The sequence below is a fragment of the Quercus lobata genome, chromosome 4 (genome assembly GCF_001633185.2).
Source record: "Quercus lobata isolate SW786 chromosome 4, ValleyOak3.0 Primary Assembly, whole genome shotgun sequence".
Classification (NCBI taxonomy): Eukaryota; Viridiplantae; Streptophyta; class Magnoliopsida; order Fagales; family Fagaceae; genus Quercus; species Quercus lobata.
The window spans coordinates 21,724,550-21,743,156 of NC_044907.1; the positions used below are offsets into that span (position 1 = coordinate 21,724,550).

General features: G+C 34.0%; 1 protein-coding gene across 2 annotated transcripts; it reads right to left on the reverse strand.

The window, feature by feature from the left end:
• Positions 1–210: 210 nt before the first annotated feature.
• On the reverse strand, positions 211–8,339 carry LOC115983333 (65-kDa microtubule-associated protein 5). Of its 2 annotated transcripts, XM_031105977.1 has the most exons (11): positions 8,174–8,339; positions 6,886–7,089; positions 6,424–6,669; positions 6,107–6,322; positions 4,815–4,970; positions 4,573–4,732; positions 3,617–3,768; positions 2,718–2,805; positions 1,474–1,547; positions 1,325–1,399; positions 211–657 (listed from the first exon to the last, which is right to left on the reverse strand). In XM_031105977.1, the coding sequence occupies exons 1-11, from the start codon at positions 8,240–8,242 to the stop codon at positions 397–399; spliced, it is 1,701 nt and encodes a 566-aa protein (XP_030961837.1). In that variant the 5' UTR covers positions 8,243–8,339; the 3' UTR covers positions 211–396. The 2 variants fall into 2 exon arrangements, with proteins under 2 accessions (XP_030961837.1, XP_030961839.1); XM_031105979.1 differs by lacking the exon at positions 8,174–8,339 and having other exon boundaries at positions 6,424–6,664; positions 6,886–6,967.
• Positions 8,340–18,607: the final 10,268 nt, after the last annotated feature.

Consider the following 18,607-nt stretch of genomic DNA (forward strand, 5'->3'; position numbering starts at 1 on the left):
ATAATAAGTTTTTAATTTTTAGCAAAATAAATGGTTTCCAACCAGACCCTTATTTTCATCTAAGAATACACCCCCATGCAACTGATAGATTCTATAAAAGCTCCGTATAAATTATCTTATATGATACTGGTTCCTATATGGTCTGCATGGAATTAGCAAAGAGCATGAAATTCACATCTACGTGCATGCAATGCCAAATACTTATTGAACTTTCACCAAAGGCCTTAGCATGTTTTTATTCTGGCTGATCCAATTTTGTACTTTCATCATATGAGAAGGAAAAAAAAAAAAAAACTGTTTTTCTAAAGTTCGGTACAGAAAATAAGAACTTACAATGAGGTCATGCATTTAATGAAAGAAGAGACTCATTTACAATCAGGAAAAAAAACGAGTAGCCTAACTGCCCCGAGATACTGATGAATCATCCTTTGGAAGAGCAACGTAATTTACAGGAATTATGTTCCTGACACTCTCTCTACGTTCCTTTCCAGTTGATATTCCAGGGCGGCCTGAAGGAGTTGACACGCGACGACCAAGGGGTGTTCCAGCCATGGTGTTAATACTAGTGTTTTGACCCAGAGGCTTCTTTGGTGTTGGCCTTGAACCAAAGAGTGCCTCTTGTTCTGCAGCAAGTTGCTCTTGCAGCCGTTTCTGCTCCTGCAAGCATATTAAAATATTTTTAACAATGAAACTGTGATTATGGAACGTACACCGTGTCAAGGATTGGCATCCTTAACTAGCTGTAATATCAAGACCCTTCATCTTGACCCCTCCATACACATTTTCAACACAACAAGAAATGGATATAGGTATGGCTATCGAACACTACAAAATGGAAGAAGTTCTTTGAAATGCAAACTAATCTAACTTGAATGTACTGGCACCAAACACCTATACTAAGTCCATGTAACGTAGTTCACAAGACATCTGTCCAATATATGGTTAACCATTGGACCGATCACATTGAAGAACCCTTTGGTGACAACAATTTGGTAGTATTTAAGTTTAACCAACATTTTGTAAATGTAGCATAGACTGGCAACAGATGGATTCCACTGTTAGTGTCAAAATTGTAAGATGAGTGTGTAATTATTGAGCATCTGATTTTGTCACTTTTTTTTTGGGAAGTATAAAGTGTTAACTTTTCCCAGATGGTAGTCATTCATTAAGGTTGTTGGGTTAAAAATAGGTCAAATACACGGATCAGGCCCATGATAGGCACCTCAAAATTAAGGCGACCTAGAAAGTTCATAGAGAAAACTGTCATAATATATGCATGTCAACAGAAAGGAGATAAATGAACATATACAAACTATAAGCATACCCGAGATTTACGCCTTTCCTCTTCTCTCTCCTGGCGTAGCACAATATATTCTTCCAAGCTACTTAAGATGGGAACCTGAAATTTGAAATTAGTGTTGGGACTACAACAACCATAAACTCACCTGAACAATAAACTAGATGGTAAGTCACCTTGTCATATAAGAAAGGGATTCCTTTCTCCACCTCCCAGGCTTTTACTTTTGCAGTCAAATTGTCGACAACAGCTAGTAAGAAAAGGTGGCAAATGTTCATGACAGTCCAAATCTTAAAGGTAAATATCAAAATAAATTACATAAACTTAATAAAGAAATTAAGTTGAAGAGTGCATGCAGTCTCCCACCGAAATTTTAGTCCCCAAAATAAGAATCCTTACAAATTCTATAAATCAAGCAATAAAGGCACTGTATGATACAATATAGTACATCTTGTTCCAATACTGTATGCCTTAACTGTTATGTATATCATAATCATGTTGTGCTCATATATATCCTTAAACTTGCCCATCTCAGTGTATATACATTGCTACATAATGTTCTCACTTTTGAGCTTCACTGTCAGAATTGACTATTTTTCCCCCACAGTGAGTCACACATGGTCACAAGGATCACACCAATACTTTGTTTTAGGTACTTCAATAATGCCTATTGCTGATAAACTGGGGTCAAAGTCTACTAAAAGGAGAGAATTCCTTAGCATGCTTGATGAATAGTGTTGAACCCAACCCGTTAATTCCCTTTTAGAACTGTTCAATGATAACACCAAGAAGCACATGGAAAGCATTCATAACAAAAATTTTGTGAACTAGGAACTAATAAGCTTCTAGAATCTAGAACAAGCATACACTACTTTTCTAAAGGCGGTCATGATATGTGAGGTGACAAAAGAACAACTACCCCCACTACCCACGTAAATTTAGAAGCAATTACCACTATCCTTTAATCATATAGTGATTACAAGGAAAACAAACAAACATTATTCACAACCTTTTTTTATAAGTAAAATAATTTCATTAAAAAAAAGTGCAAGGAGCACAATCCTAGCACACAAACGCATATAAAAGAACACCCAAAAAGGAAAAGAAGAAAAAAATGCAGAAATAAACTATAAAATTCATCTCATCAATAAAAAAAATAGATCTAAAGGTGAAGATGTGCTGATTCCCAATTCCAACAAAAGACATTTATAACAGTTAACTTCAAACTCAACTTTAATCCCTTAAAATGGGATAAGCATTTAGAAAATTTTGGGTGAAAATTTTTGTTTTTAAGTTTGTTTCTGTGCTAAGTGTGAATGTAAATTCTTCTTTACACTGACCATTGAAGACATGATAATCTAAAAGTAATTACAACAATATGTAACCTAATTTCAGATATTAATAATAATTACAAGCTCACCTGGTATTTTGCCGACCAAATTACGTGCTTTCTCAGCACGTTTCAGATTTTTGTGTGCTCCTCTTCCAGCACTATATCGATTTTCATCCTGTACAATGAAAAGGAATAAGTAAATTGACATAAATGATAAATCAACAGTAGCGCATGAGATGGTTTCCATGCACTTTAAAACTGTACATACAGCTCACCTCTTTTATAAATTTACTTAGATAACATCATGTATCAGCATGAACTTGAGAAAGAGCCAAATGGTTCCTGGATTTAATCTGTCGCTAACTAGCATTCTCATAAACAACATGAACCCTAACCTATATATCCAAACCCTCAAGAATGCTAAGTGCATTCCGTTGGGTTTCTGATGGAACAATATTTGCCATCTGCATATAATAGTAAGAGACTACCAACCTTGGAAACATATATCTACCTCACAAGGTGATGGATTTGCCTAGAATTCATGACTTAGCAAATTACCAATCCCCTCTCCTAATTGATGAGAGGGGATTTGCCTAGAACTTTAAATTAAAAAAAAAGTTCCAAATTGATGAGGAAATAAGAAGACAAGGAGAGAAAGGAAAAAAGAAAAAGATGAAAGAGAGTCAAGAGGCAATATTGGGAGCTTTCACCAAGTATGACCTTTTTATCTGAGTTTAAAGGGTTTGTGAGGGCCAGCTCATCCTAACTAACTTCATTGAAAGTACATATTTGCCATTTTTTTCTACAAATTACATAATTTTCACTATTTATTTAAGGTGCTTGCCTTGCTCACCTAGGCTCTAAAGGCAAGCACCTTAATGGAACCTAGGCAATGCCTTTAACTAGCATAAGTAAGATATCATCTTTATCCATGAGAAAAGAGAATTGCCAATTTATAGAACTACTAAATTTCCAGATAATTTTACCCTTTCGTATTCTTCAAGCCAATTCTCCTCGTCAGTTGCGTATCTCCATTTCTCTACCTTGTCCAATATATCCTTCCTGCTTACAGCTTGCTCTTTGGCTTTTACAATCTGATCATCCATACTAGAAAGAAGATCCGACAGATCCACATTACCTGTGCAGGCATGTGTAAGCACAACAATCACAGCCATTCTAAAGTAGTTTCTATCTTACTAAACTCGCTATTTAACAGCTGATGTAAGTATAAGGAAAAAGGGTCCTCAAACACAGTTTAAATGCACGGATGAAAGAAATAAACAAATATTCTTTAACATCAAAAGTAAAAAAAGTATGATGAAATAAGACATTGAAAACAAAATGATTGGTTATTCCTCTTCATTCCTATCTCTTTTTCTAAATTTAGATAACCTAACCATTAAAAAGCAGATACGAATCGAAAAAAATTTCTGCCTCACACATATAAATGTGATTGCAAATTAGGAAACTTATATTTATCAAAGATAGAATTCAGAGGCATGAAACTACGAAATAAAATTAAAAAAGATTTCAGAAGAAGCCCAAAAGGCAAGAACAAAAGCATGTATGAAAAATAGTATAGAGTCTATTCTAGCACCTAGAAAAAAAATAAAGAACAAAAACTAATACGAGATTTTTTTATTGATAATTACACATGCACCCAGTGGGTTTTGAACCATCGACCTTACCCACCACCTTGTTTTTAGAGAAAGAAAAGATGCCTTGTGAGCTAGAGCCCATTGACAAAATCAATACAACAATCTAAAAGGAAACTAATATTGAAGAAAAAGCAAAGCACATGTTTGTAGAAAGATGGAATACAATGTACAAGCAAGAGCATCAAAAACCAGAACAGAAAAGGCTATATAATAGGACTCTAACATGCAAACATAGTTTTAAATCTAAAAATTATTATAATAAGGAAAAGGACAGTTAGGTGAACCAGAATCTATCAGGTTGGTGAGAATCTGTCGTGCTGCATCACTATCTACATCCTGATGAACCCCTCTGTAGATCTCTTCCAGCTCATTTTGCCTCTTAAACACCAATTCCTTCATCTTTCCAGATTTCAGGACATTCAATTGCGCAACTTCTATCTCAGTCTGAATCAGATATAACATCATTAAAACTACAACATAGTGTCCTCTGAAATATTCTAAGAAAAGTAAAGACACTAAGCATCACCTGTTCAATGACATCCAGAGCAAGGCATCCTTGCCTTGACACCTCATCAACTGAGGAAGAAATTACACTGATCACATGTCCAAATCGTTTTTGCTCATCAACTGGTGTGTCCATGAGATTCCATAGATCAGTCAGTGTCCTCCCAAGATCTTTCAGCTAAGGTAAAACAATATTATTAAGAGAAAGAACTTTTTAGTAAACTTCTGAATATAATACACCACAGCATGAAATATGCAAGACCCTTATAATGGCACAGGACTCAAGCCCTAAGCATATTATCAAGGGGAGAGAGAGAACAGTAGTTCTGATCATGCAATATACTTTCAAAAATGAAATGCAATTAAGACGCAAAAGTAAATCTTTTGACACATCTCATAATGTCACTCTCAATTTAATAGAATTTCAGGCCAACTTTTTAGGGCCGGCTCCACATAGCCAATTTGCCCCTCTTTTTTTCAAGGATGAATTTCACCATTCTACTTTATCTAGACTCATATTGTACATTAAATCATTCACCATAAGGTCTATACTCACCACCACATTCATCATATGTTCCATCTTATAGCAGCTTCACTTGAACCAAATCACAAGTTATACAAGTAGAATCAATGTTTCACTTCTTGTCTGTCATTGCTACAAGCCTTTTATACCACAGGGACACATGCTGTTCTTTTTAGTGTTTTTAGCTTGCAGCTCATCTACTTCAAATCATTCTAGCAAGTCATACCATAAAGTATAGATGGTATTGCAGCTATGGTATAGAAGCCTCCTTAAATCACAAAGACCTCATCGACTCCACACCAACCAGGGAGTGGGGAGGGAAAGGGATTTCAAACCTCGTTGGCATTTCCCATGTCAACACCACCCCCTCAACCCCACCCCCCCCCAAAAAAAAAATGATACATTGTGTTTTTCTTGATACGTAAGCACAACTCACTGAAGCTATGACCTCAACCCTTCACATCTCACCCCTTGTTTATATAGGTGAAGGAGATGTCATTTGGTTCAAAACTGCTGGCTGCTTCTTGCTAGGAAATAATATCTCTTTTCACTAAGACCCATTATTAACATCTCTTCCTTACCCAATCTCTTACAAACATGAACTGCATTAAAAAATGCCTAAATGTTATATACCAAATACAACTAGATCAAATTTATATGCTCGCTTCACACACAATAAACATAAGCACATTCACACATGGAAGCACCCACATATATACATGCACAAATTACACTCACTCACACATATATTGATAGATAGACACAGAGAGTGAGATCGATTGTTAGGTCACCTTTTGTAGCCTTTGTTGTTTCTCCTGCTTTAGTGAGTGCATCACACCCGTTAATCTAGCAAGGGTATCATTGCTGATGTTCTTTGATTGATGACCTGAGGTATCACTCAAACTTGGGTGCACTTCATTAACTGTCTTAGAAAAATCAATTGACATCACAACTGCTAGCTCCCGGACAGTATTAACATGGCTATTGACCTTTTGTAATCGGAAAATCTGCATATTAAACAAAAGGGGAGCTAAACACAAGTGAAATGGGACGTTCAATTACTCTCATGATACAACTTTAAACTCCAAATCACTACTATCAAAGGTACCTTTTCATTCTGAAGTTCCTGAAGGTGAGACTTAAACTCCCCCAACTTCTTCACTGTGAGATCATGTTCATTAACTTGTGGATCAGAAGAACTGTTAGATTGACCATGTCCTGATATTTCAGCACAGATGTGAACAATCTGTGACTGGATTTCTGAAAATTCCTTGATTCTTTCTTGCTTCTTTGACCTTAACTCCTCCAAAGTTGGTTTTATGGCAGATATTTGCTCCTTAAGAGTGCCCCTTCCCTTTCCAAACAGTTCAAAAAGGACCAACTCAACAAATAACATGCAAGAATAAGTATAATAGAGCAAAGATATACATAGAAAGGTCATATAGAATACGTGCAGCAAATAGTAAGGCCATTGTCAGGAAATGAAAACACAATAGAGAAATGCATATTCTGTACAACAATAGGACTTTAGGAGCAACAATAAATTAATCATGTAAAAGAAGTAGCAAACCCGTGAAAAGGAGGCATGTTCCCCGAGGGCAGAGACAATATTGGCAATTTCGGCTTCAGACTCAACCAATGACTGATGCAAGTCAGCCTTGTACTTTCTTGTTTTTTCAACCTTCTTTCGGTAAATGTCAAGGCACTCTTGCTCAAGTTGCAGGAGCATCTTATCCCTTTCGCTGTCACTCTCCCCAATTTCATTCCATATTATCTATATGACAACAACAAAAAAATAAATAAATAAATAACATATGTAAAAGACTACCCATGAAGCAAAATGACCCTGATTAGCGCAAATCTAGCTCATTGTATTACTAAAGCTAGTTAACTAACACTCCAACCTAGGAAGCATAGACATGGACACAGGTATGGGTACACCACGGCAATATGAGCAATTTTTGTAAAATTATAACAACAGCATGTACGACACCAGTACAGCACCTAAATGAAATGTCTGTACTTCCTAGACTCCAACCCCATACCCCCCAAAACCACAAAAAATGAATATTCTTTTTTTTTTCCAAAAAGCAAATTACTATAACACTCAGTGAACATAACAAGTATAAGAACAAGTATAACACCAGTGTTTCAATTATAGCGGTTAATACTTAATAGCTAGGATGCACGGACACAGACATGAATACGGATACAATATGGCAAAACAAGCAATTTTTGAAAAATTATAACATAACACAGTAGATAGTACACCATTACGACATGAATATGACACATATATAGCATCCCAAATGAATTGTCCATGCATCCTAGCTTAATAGTGCCCTTCATGAAATTCTGTGGATGCCCCAAATTTCGACTGCACAAATTGATTGCCATCCATACCTTGTACTTGAATTTGTTAGTACAGGCATGGTATGAACATTAAAGAATTGATTTTTTTAAGAGAAAAAATAATTGAACTTTTAATGAAAAGAAAGTCCAATTCTTTGCAATTAAACAAAGTTAAGTACAAAATTCTCGGTCAAATTAAAAGTCAAAATTACAGAGAAATCGAATCCAAACAACAACGAAAAAACCTAGAAATTATACTAAAAACCAAAGGCTTTTTTTTTTTTTCCCATTTCTGATTTTCATACCCTAAAAAAGTGAAATCACGCTGACAATTAGTTCAACTAAGTTTCTCATTTTCTTAGCATTACCAACAAAAAAAAAAAGATTTTCACACATAAGAATTAAGAAACGGTTCGCTTTCAGTTCCAATTTTCTCAGCAACCAAACGCAACGTAAACGGAAAAACTCACAGTAACTATGAAACAGTAAGCGATGAGAGAGAGAACCTGCAATTCGTGGAGGAGAGAAGCGCAAGTGGTGCGAGAAGGAGAGAGAGTGGGGGGCATAGTGGTCATTTTTTCACAAGAGCTTGCAGAAGAGAGAGAGAGAGAGAGAGTGCGAAGCCCTAGGAGGAAGAACAGAAGAAGAAGAAGCGAGCGTTACGAGAAAAGAGAAAATCCCCAGAGGCATGTATATATATATGGTAAGCGTTAATTACTATTATTCTCCCTTTGGGAAAGGGGAATGTACGGGTTTTTGATTTGTTTTGTTTTTGGCGCCAACTTTTCTTACTTTTGAATTTTTATTTTTTTTTAAATAAACTCTTTCACATAAATAAATAAATTAATAAATATTAAAAAAAATATCATGACTTGACTGAGTTTTTTTTTTTTTTTTTTTTTTGAGAAACATGACTTGACTGAGTTAGTTTCAAGTCTAATTTCATTTTGAACTGATTGGACCGTTCCAATTTTTAAAATTGTGAAAAATATTGTTGTTTTATTTTCTACATATATAAAAGATTTGTGAAAAAAATTCAAAATTCTTTCTTATTTTAAAAAACAACACTTAGTTCCTTAATTAATGTTATTTAATATTGTTTTTTATTTTATTTTTAAATTTTTTATGATATGACCAATTTAATTATTAACAATTAATATTATAAAGTTATATTGTGCAATTATCTAATTTAAAAATGATTTGTTTTTACTAATTTGTTAATAAACGTATATAAATAATCAAAATTGCAAAGGATTAAAGTGTCAAGAACAACAACAACAAAAGTTTAGTTCTAAAAATTTTTTAATTGACCATAGATTCTTAACCGAACAATTAAAGTTGGTTACATGTATTTTATTTCTCTATTTTATTTTATTTGAAGTTATACTATTTATTACTTTTTTAATTGACATGTCTCTTTTTACTACTTTTATTAATGTTGTTTTTTTGTCTTTGACTATCTTGAAAAATAACATAGGAATTTTATGTATCTAAGTGTTGTAATAAAAATAGGAGAGAGATTTTGGCATTTCCATAACCTCAAGGGATTTTTATTTTTCTTTGGTTAACAATGGATTGACTAAAATTCCAATCCAAAAACCTTAAACTCAAATAATTGGTCATTAAGAATTAAGATAGTATCATTCGAATTTCCTCCTTAAAGCTATTTTAACTGTTAAATTTTGATTAAAAACAAATATTTAGTGATATAGATAAGAAGAATATTTGTCTATACACCCACAAAAACTATCATGTTCGCTAACTCAAAAAAACCCAATGAGTTTTAAGTATTAACTAGTTTCAAAGCCTATGGTAGTCAATGGCAAATTAAAACATGGTAGATTAAATTCTTATAACACACTAGCATGTAACCTGTAGGGATAAGGGCCCAAATTATATATTGGGCCTTAGGACTTGGCCAAGAACGTGAGGTGATCCGAGGTCGAATAAAAAGTAGTGGATGGGTTAAGCTCAGAGTTCCATGAGTAGGTTACAAATGAGAGAGCAAGCCGAGGAGGAACATCTCCCCGGATAAGCCAAGCACAAGCCAAAAGTGTATCATAATATTCAAGGTGACCTTTCAAGAAGTTTCAGTGATAGGGACGATCATCATGAACGTACAAGAGGGAGGGGAGCTTAGAAATATCTAAGAGAAAGCTGCTACCACTGCATTAAATGCTCTGCAACTAACTTTCTAGCTACATTAATTTGGAGAAGACCCCTGAACAGTACTGTCTTGGCTACCCCAACTCACAGAGAGCCTGAAAAGGTGTCCAATGGGACAAGCACTCAAGTAATGGCTTAAATGATTAACAAGTGTAGAACCAAGATCGTTCAAAGGGAACTATATAACTTAAGAGACTCTCCATGGAGTAGAGATCGGAAATTTGTAAGAGAAAGCACTATAGCAGCTTAAACCATATCTGTAACTATTTCCAATCAATATATACTAGAACATACCTCCTTGGACTGTGCTGAGGACAAATTTACTAAGATAACTCTAGTCCATTTATGTTTGATTATCTTTTAAATCTCATTCTAACTGTTGTCTCATTCATTAAAGTCTAGTTTTCCAACACACTCTCTACAAAGTCATTGTATTGGGCTTATTGGGCTTGGATCCAATCATACCTTGGGCCAGGATCCTAAAACGCGTCCCTACATAACCCATGCAAACACATGGATACATTTAAAATTAAACACAATTTTTATTATAAAAATATAAATAATTAGTCAAATTATTATTATTTTTAAATAGCATGTAATGCATACGTATGGATACATTTAAAATTAAACACAAATTTTATCATTAAAATATAAATAATTAGTCAAATTATTTATTAAAAAAAGTAAATGTAATTAGTCACATAATAAAATTCTTACCTAAATTTATACTACTTATGATTTTTTTTTTTTTTTTTTGATAAGATAGAACATGTGGTGATTTTTATTGAGCATATGTGATTTTTAAAAAAAAAAAAAATTTATAGTTCATTAATATTAGATTCTTAGTATTTTGCACTCATGAACTCACTTGACACAAAGATTAAAAAACTTAAGTGAACATATGACACAAACTTAAGTGGTTCATTATGGTATGGTCTCCACATAAATTTAGACACATGGCACAAAATTAGATTCTAATTTCAAATTCTAATTGAACTTTCTTTGACTTTTGTTTATTAATATATATATAGAGAGAGATATATATAGATTCCCATCTAGACAATTTTTGAATTTCCTACATTGAATTTTGATGGAAAACTCAGAAGGGGAATGAAGATCATGCCAATTATAAAAATGGGAACAAAAATCTAAAGATCTCCATAAAGTTTGATTAGTGTATGAAAACCTCCACTCTTCCTCAAGATTCACTATTCATTGCAACCACATAACATCCTTGAAATCAATTAAATCCTACCACACATCAAAATTCCACTCCTCATTGCCACTACATCACATCCCTAAAATCGATTAGATTCGACTACTCATCAAAAGATACTAATCAGCCAAACGTCCAAAAGTCAATGGTCAACGATAAATGAGCACTTTTTGAAACTAAAATCTTTGGATCATGTGATGGGTGGAATAGAAATTCACATAAACTTGATCCATGTACACCTTTAATATAAACAAGTATGTATACCTAAAAAAATCACAAATTTTACAAATAACAAATTTCTCACCATTCAATCGTATTTACCAAACAAAATTGGGGGATGTCAAACATTTGATGACAATTAATTGTTAACAAAACCGTACATTGTTGCTCATGACGTGAATTGTTAACAAAACCGTACATTGGAGCCATATCATAAAAGTTTTTTTTTTCTTTTGGTAAACAATAAAAGTTGATTCTTAGGAGTCAAGTTTACATCAAATGTCCACATTCCATTTATTAAAACAGTTCTTCTAAAATTTGAGGTGGTTTTTAATTTAAATCCAATAAATTAAAAAAAAAAAAAAACTATACACTTTTTAAATCGTTTTAAATTATGCTCTCAATGAGACTCTATTAAATAAATGTAATAGAAACCATATCTAAACGCCAAAAAAAAAAAAAAAAAAAAAAAAAAAAAATTCAAAACAACAACAAAATTGAATAAAATAATTATTATCCACATTTATACAAGAGGAAGGTGTGATACATTATATTGATCGAATAATTTCTTCATGGATATGGGTCAACTATTCATTTTCATTTTTGAGCAATAAATAAACTACCCAAAAAGTCTAGTATACATTACTATTTTTAAGTAATTTTTATACATACCTCTCGTGTATATTACTTTATTATTTTAATTCAAAATCAACTATACATTTCTTGAATGACGAAAAAGTGTACAACATAGAGAATAAATAATTCTCAATCAACCGAGTTGAAGGTAGTAATATTTGAATTACATAAAGAAAATTTATTTATGACTTTAAAAAAAAAATAATAATTCGACAGTTACAACAAGAGAGAGATAATTTATGTTGGAAAATATGGCTAAATAAATAAGTTTTGATTCAACAATACAAACCCTAAAAAAATTTGCAATGACAAAAATAAATAGATAGAGTTAGAAAGATCTCACAAACTATAGAATCACGCAAAATGTGTTGTCTTTAAAAGTTGATTCATGCCACTCAGAGTAGAACTTGGTGTGAATGGCTCTCTTAGCCGAGCAACCCCCCAAGATTAGACTATAGTGATTTTTTCAAGTTGATCACACACTCAAACAAAAAGAAGTAGGAACAACCTTAATTGCCTTTCCTTAAAACTAAAAACTTAGAAGCTGAAATTTTGTGGAGATGAGCAAAAAATTTAGAGCTGAATAGAGGAGGGAGAGTGGCGGCAGCAAGGCAGAAAAAAATTGAAGAGAAAGAAGTGAAAATAGGGTTTAATATATATCAACTCAGGAAGACAAGTGGGCTACCTAAATGGACTAGGCCTCTAATGGTTACTATGCAGATTTGATGCTCAACGGGTTGATCATTAAACGCCCAACGGGCTGCTCAAATACTCACCAATGGCTACATCAAAACCAAATTTGGGCTAAAAGAAAGAAAGGGAAAAGGTGAGGCCTAAGAATGATATAACAAACCTAAGTCCAAGCCCAAGCCAACACCAAGCCTATAGTGTTCCAACTTACTACTTAAGATGTGCAAAACCTTATAAACTTATAACAATGTTCATTCCTAACCAATGTGGGACACAAAGCAAATGTTAAGTGTTTGATACACACCTACTCCAACAATCCCCCACATGTTACAAACACTAGGAAAGGCAATAAACTCAAGAAGGCATGCATCAATATGGTACCACAAGATTTTAACCATACATATGATAAATAAGAAGAAACTACTAGACAATGGTAAGTTAGACTCTTTTAACCAAGCTATTAAATAACTAAACTTACCACCCGCATGCCTTTCTTTACCAAGGTTGTTCCATTAGCGAGTTGGCACCTTATACAGGCCATGCGCCACTGGGTTTCATGAGAGCTCTAGAGACCTACCCAAGTCTCATAGGAAGCGGCACAACTTCCACTCCCACATAGGTGGCATCCATTAAGAGTGTGTGCAGTACACCCCATCCCAATAGGTAGGGACTATGGATCCATTAAAAGCTAGCTCAACCTCCAAAAATCTACAACTTAGCATTGTCTCACACCATAGGAATGGACTCATCACTAATCTCCTCAATGAGATAGCAGAATGCATAATAACTAACAGTGTCCATATGGACCACAAATGACCTCTACCCATTTAACCCCTTACGTGGAATCACCCATCATAGAAGTTGGGCATTGGCCATAGTGTCACAATTTGGATATTAGTCATATCCCCCTCAATGTCTCACTCACTAGCCTTCTTGCTAGTGGCTTAGTCAAAGGATTGGCCAAATTCCTTTCTGACCTCACAAAGTCCAAGGACATTATACCATTATCAATGAGCTGCATCACAATATTGTGCCTCCATCGAATATGTCGACTTTTCCCATTATAGATTTTGTTCTTAGCACGTGCTATGACAGCCTGGCAATCACAATGTATGCAAATAGAGGCAATAGAGTTAGTATACAATAGTATGTCAATTAACAAACTCCTAAGCCACTCGGCTTCGGACCCAACCTTTTCTAAGGTTACTAACTCTGATTCCATGGTGGATCTCACTATGCAAGTCTGCTTGGATGATTTCCATGAGACAGCCCCTCTAGCTAGTGTGAACACATATCCACTAGTGGGCTTTACCTCATCTGTATCAGAGATCCAATTAGCATCACAATATTCTTCTAATATATTAAGATAACCACAATATGACAAACTATAATCAAAAGTACCCTTTAAATATCTCAACAATCTTGATATTGCATCCCAATGTTCAATACTAGGATTATGAGTATATCTACTCAATCTACCAACAACATATGCAATATCAGAGCAAGTACAATTTGTCAAAAATATCAAACTACCAATGATTTGTGCATATTTTTCTTATGAAACACTATCACCACAATTTTTAAACAAGTGCACCTTTGAGTCAAAAGTAGTAGACATAGGTAACATATCAAAGTGTTCAAACTTTTTAAGAATTTTCTCTACATAGTGAGATTGTGATAGTGTAATGCAATCATTATTCCTAAGGATCTTGATGCCCAAGATTATATTTGCCTCACCCAAATCTTTTATATCAAAATTAGAGGCAAGAAAGTGTTTAGCATCATGCACAACATCACGGCTAGTTCCAAATATAAGCAAGTCATCAACATATAAACATATAATAACACATTCATTATTAATAAACTTACTATATATGCATTTATCGGTAACATTGATCACATACTCATATGTAAGCATAACATTATCAAATTTTTGATGCCATTGTTTAGGTGCTTGTTTTAAATTATATAGAGATTTAACCAACTTACAAACTTTATGTTCTTGTCCAAGAACTACATAACCCTCGGGTTGCTCCATATAAATCTCTTATTCTAAATCACCATTTAGAAAAGCAGTTTTAACATCCATTTGATGTACTACAAGTTTGTAAATAGAAGCAATGACAAATAAAATTCTAATAGATGCAATTCTAGTAACTGGAGAATAAGTATCAAAATAATCCACATTATGTTTTTGCTTATAGCCCTTGGCTATTAAGCGAGCTTTAAACTTATCAATTGTACCATCCAGTTTTAATTTCCTTTTAAATACCCATTTGCAACCAATAGGTTTAGCCTTAGGTGAAAGCTCAACTAATTCCCAAGTATGATTAGACATAATAGATTCTAATTCATTATTAATTGCTTCCAACCAAAAAGGTGCATCTACGGATTTAATTGCATCATAGTAACTTACAGGTTCATCTTCAACGACATAGGCAAGGAAATCGTTACCGTAATCCTTTTCCTTCCTAGCTCGCTTGCTCCTTCTTATTTCTTGCACATCATCAACAAAGTCATTACAAATTTCAATAGAATCATGCAATACTTTTTCCTTATTTTTCAAAGGAAACACATGCTCAAAGAATATGGCATTTTCAGATTCAATAATAGTGTATGATTCTAATATATCACTTTTGATGACAAGAAATCTATAGCATGAACTATTGCAAGCATAACCAATAAACACACAATCACATGTTCTAGAACCAAGCTTTCTCCTTTTAGGCTCAGGTAGCATGACCTTAGCTAAGCACCCCTATACTTTGAGGTATTCTAAGTTAGGCTTATGCCATTCCCAAAGTCCATAAGGAGTTTTACCGGTTTTCTTATGAGGTACCTTATTTTGAATATGGCAAGCCGAAAGGATGGCCTCCCCCCACATGTTGGAAGATAGCCCGGAACTAACAAGCATAGCATTCATCATCTCTTTAAGTGTTCTATTTTTCCTTTCGGCTATTCCATTATATTCCGGTGAATAAGGTGGAGTTACCTCATGTATTATACCATTTTGTTCACAAAATTCCTTAAAAGAATTAGACTCATATTCATCACTTCTATCGGTTCTAAGTCTTTTAATCATTTTATTCTTTTGGTTCTCAACTTCACTTTTATACTTTATAAATCTCCAAAACTTCATCTTTGATTCTTAGTAAATAAAGTTTAGTGAATCTAAAGTGGTCATCAACAAAAATCACATAAAATCTTTTACCACCTCTAGTCGTGTTTTAAATCACCCAAGTCACCATGTACCAATCCAAGAAGCTCGGTTTCTCTTATTATGGATTTACAAGGTTTCTTGGTGATTTTAGTTTCGGCAAAAATTTCACATTTGTCCATATTAGCTTCACCTAGTGGGTTAATAATTCCACACTCTTTCATTTTCTTTATATAGCCAAGATTAACATGTCCAAGTCTACCATGCCAAACATCAATGGAATCAACTAAGTAAGCATAAGAAGTTGAATATTTTTCATTAATAACTTGATCAACATTAAGTACAAAGAGACCTTTATCATCATAGCCCTTACCAACAAAGACTTCATTCTTAGTTAAAGTAATTATGCCACCATCAAATAAAACTTTAATACCGGCCTTACCAAGCAAATGTACCAAAATGAGATTATGTCGAAAGTAAGGTACATGAAGGATATTATTGAGTGAAAGAGTTTTACCGGAAGTTAGCTTCAAGAGTACCTTCTCTTTACCACTCACCGGCACAGACCTATTGTCCCCAACATAGACACATTCGGTGCCTTCCGCTATAGGAGTGTAGGAACTAAACTCCTCTTTGAATGCACCAATGTGTCTTGTGCAAGCCGAGTCAACTACCTATCCCTTCACTTTTGTCACCAAGTGTGCCTCACACACCACGACTGCAATAATCTCTTTGGTTTGCACCACATTTGCCTTATTTGATGTAGAGCCTTTGTTATTGTTCTTATTGTTGTTGAAGTTGCCCCTCGCCCTACATGTTGCCGCATAATGACCTACCTTGCCACAAATAAAACAATTACCCTTTTTCTTTTGGATTTGAGGATTTGGGCCATTTTTATTATGAAATTTTCATTTTCCCTTGAAATCATGTTTCTTATTATGTTGTGGAGGTCTAGAGGGTCCTCCCTCTACAACATTAGCCTTGGAAGTAAATTCCTTAACTCTAGAAACCTTTTCTGACATCTTATTTGTTTCTTCAATTTGAATATCAATGATAGTTTGTTGAAGATTCAAATAGGTTCTATGGTGGCTATACCGGTGTTTATATTCTTTCCAAGAGTCCTACAACTTAAACAATAGGCCATGAGCCACAAACCTCTCAGGTAAAACATCACCCTCTTTAGCTAGGTTGGATACTAATTTTTGAAAATCTTCAATTTGGCTAGAAACATTTTTTTTTCAACCATTTGAAAAGACATAAATTTAGCCGTAGCAAATTTTTTAGCACTCTCATCCTCAAACCCATAACGACCATTAAGTTCATCCCATAAATCTTTAGTACAAGTAAAATAATAATAATTATCAAACAACTTGTTAAATAAACCACACTTAATAGTATGAACACACAATTTATTTGTTTTTTCCCACTTTGCTATATTTTTAGGATCTTCTTTGGGTTTAGGCTCATAAAGAACCCGGTCAATTTTGGTAAATTCCAAGATGGGCAAAACCCTTTCTTTCCAACGTTTAAAATTATTTCCATCGAAAGCCTCAAGCTTTGTAATTTCCGAAATGACCTTAAGAGAATCAACAACTTGTTTCTTCATTTTTAAAACACAAATATCAACCTTTAAAATTGTTGGAAAATATGGCTAAATAAACAAGTTTTGATTCAACAATACAAACCCTAAAAAAATTAGCAATGACAAAAATAAATAGATAGAGTTAGAAAGATTTCACAAACTATAGAATCACGCAAAAAACGTTGTCTTTAAAGGTTGATTCGTGCCACCCAAAGTAGAACTCGGTATGAATAGCTCTCTTGGTTGAACAACCCCCCAAGATTAGACTATAATGATTTTTTCAAGTTGATCACACACTCAAACAAGAAGAACTAGGAACAACCTTAATTGCCTTTCCTTAAAACTAAAAACTTAGAAGTTGAAATTTTGTGGAGATGAGCAGAAAATTTAGAGCTGAACAGAGGAGGGAGAGTGGTGGTAGCAAGGCAGAAAAAACTGAAGAGAAAGAAGTGAAAACAGGGTTTAATATATATCAACTCAGGAAGACAAGTGGGCTACTTAAATGGACTAAGCCTCTAATGGTTACTGTGCAGATTTGATGCCCAACAGATTTATCATTAAATGCCCAATGGGCTGCTCAGATACTCACCAACGGCTACATCAAAACCAAATTTGGGCTAAAAAAAAGAAAGGGAAAAGGTGAGGCCCAAGAATGATATAACAAACTTAAGTCCAAGCCCTAGCCAACACCAAGCCCATAGTGTTCCAACTTACCACTTAAGATGTGCAAAGCCTTATAAACTTATAACAATATTTATCCCTAACCAATGTGGGATACAAAGCAAAGGTTAAGTGTTTGAAACACACCTACTCCAACAATTTAAACCGTAAATGTTTTGAAAATATCAAAACGTATCAATCAATTAAAATACAAGACTTTTTTACTATAATTAATTTGACATTCTTGCGTTTTTGGTAGATTATTTATTAGTTATTACAAGCGAAATATAAAGATAAACTTCAAAAAAGATAAACTTCAAAAAGAGGAAGAAGAAGAAGAAAGTTTTAGAAGCTAAGCTATAGGTGCCGACATGTAGCCGTCGACTGTAGTTATTGTCCATACGCAATCCATTTCTTAACCTCCTGCCCATCCAACCTCATCAATTATTCCATTATTCTTGATAGCCCTCCTTTGAAAAAGTATATACACCATGAATGTGTGTAAGACATACACAAAGATTAGTATTTATTACTTACTGTTTGTTGCACACACATTTACATATACTTAAGAGGGAGGTCCCCCTTTCTCCCGTAAAAGTAATTAGAATTCAAAC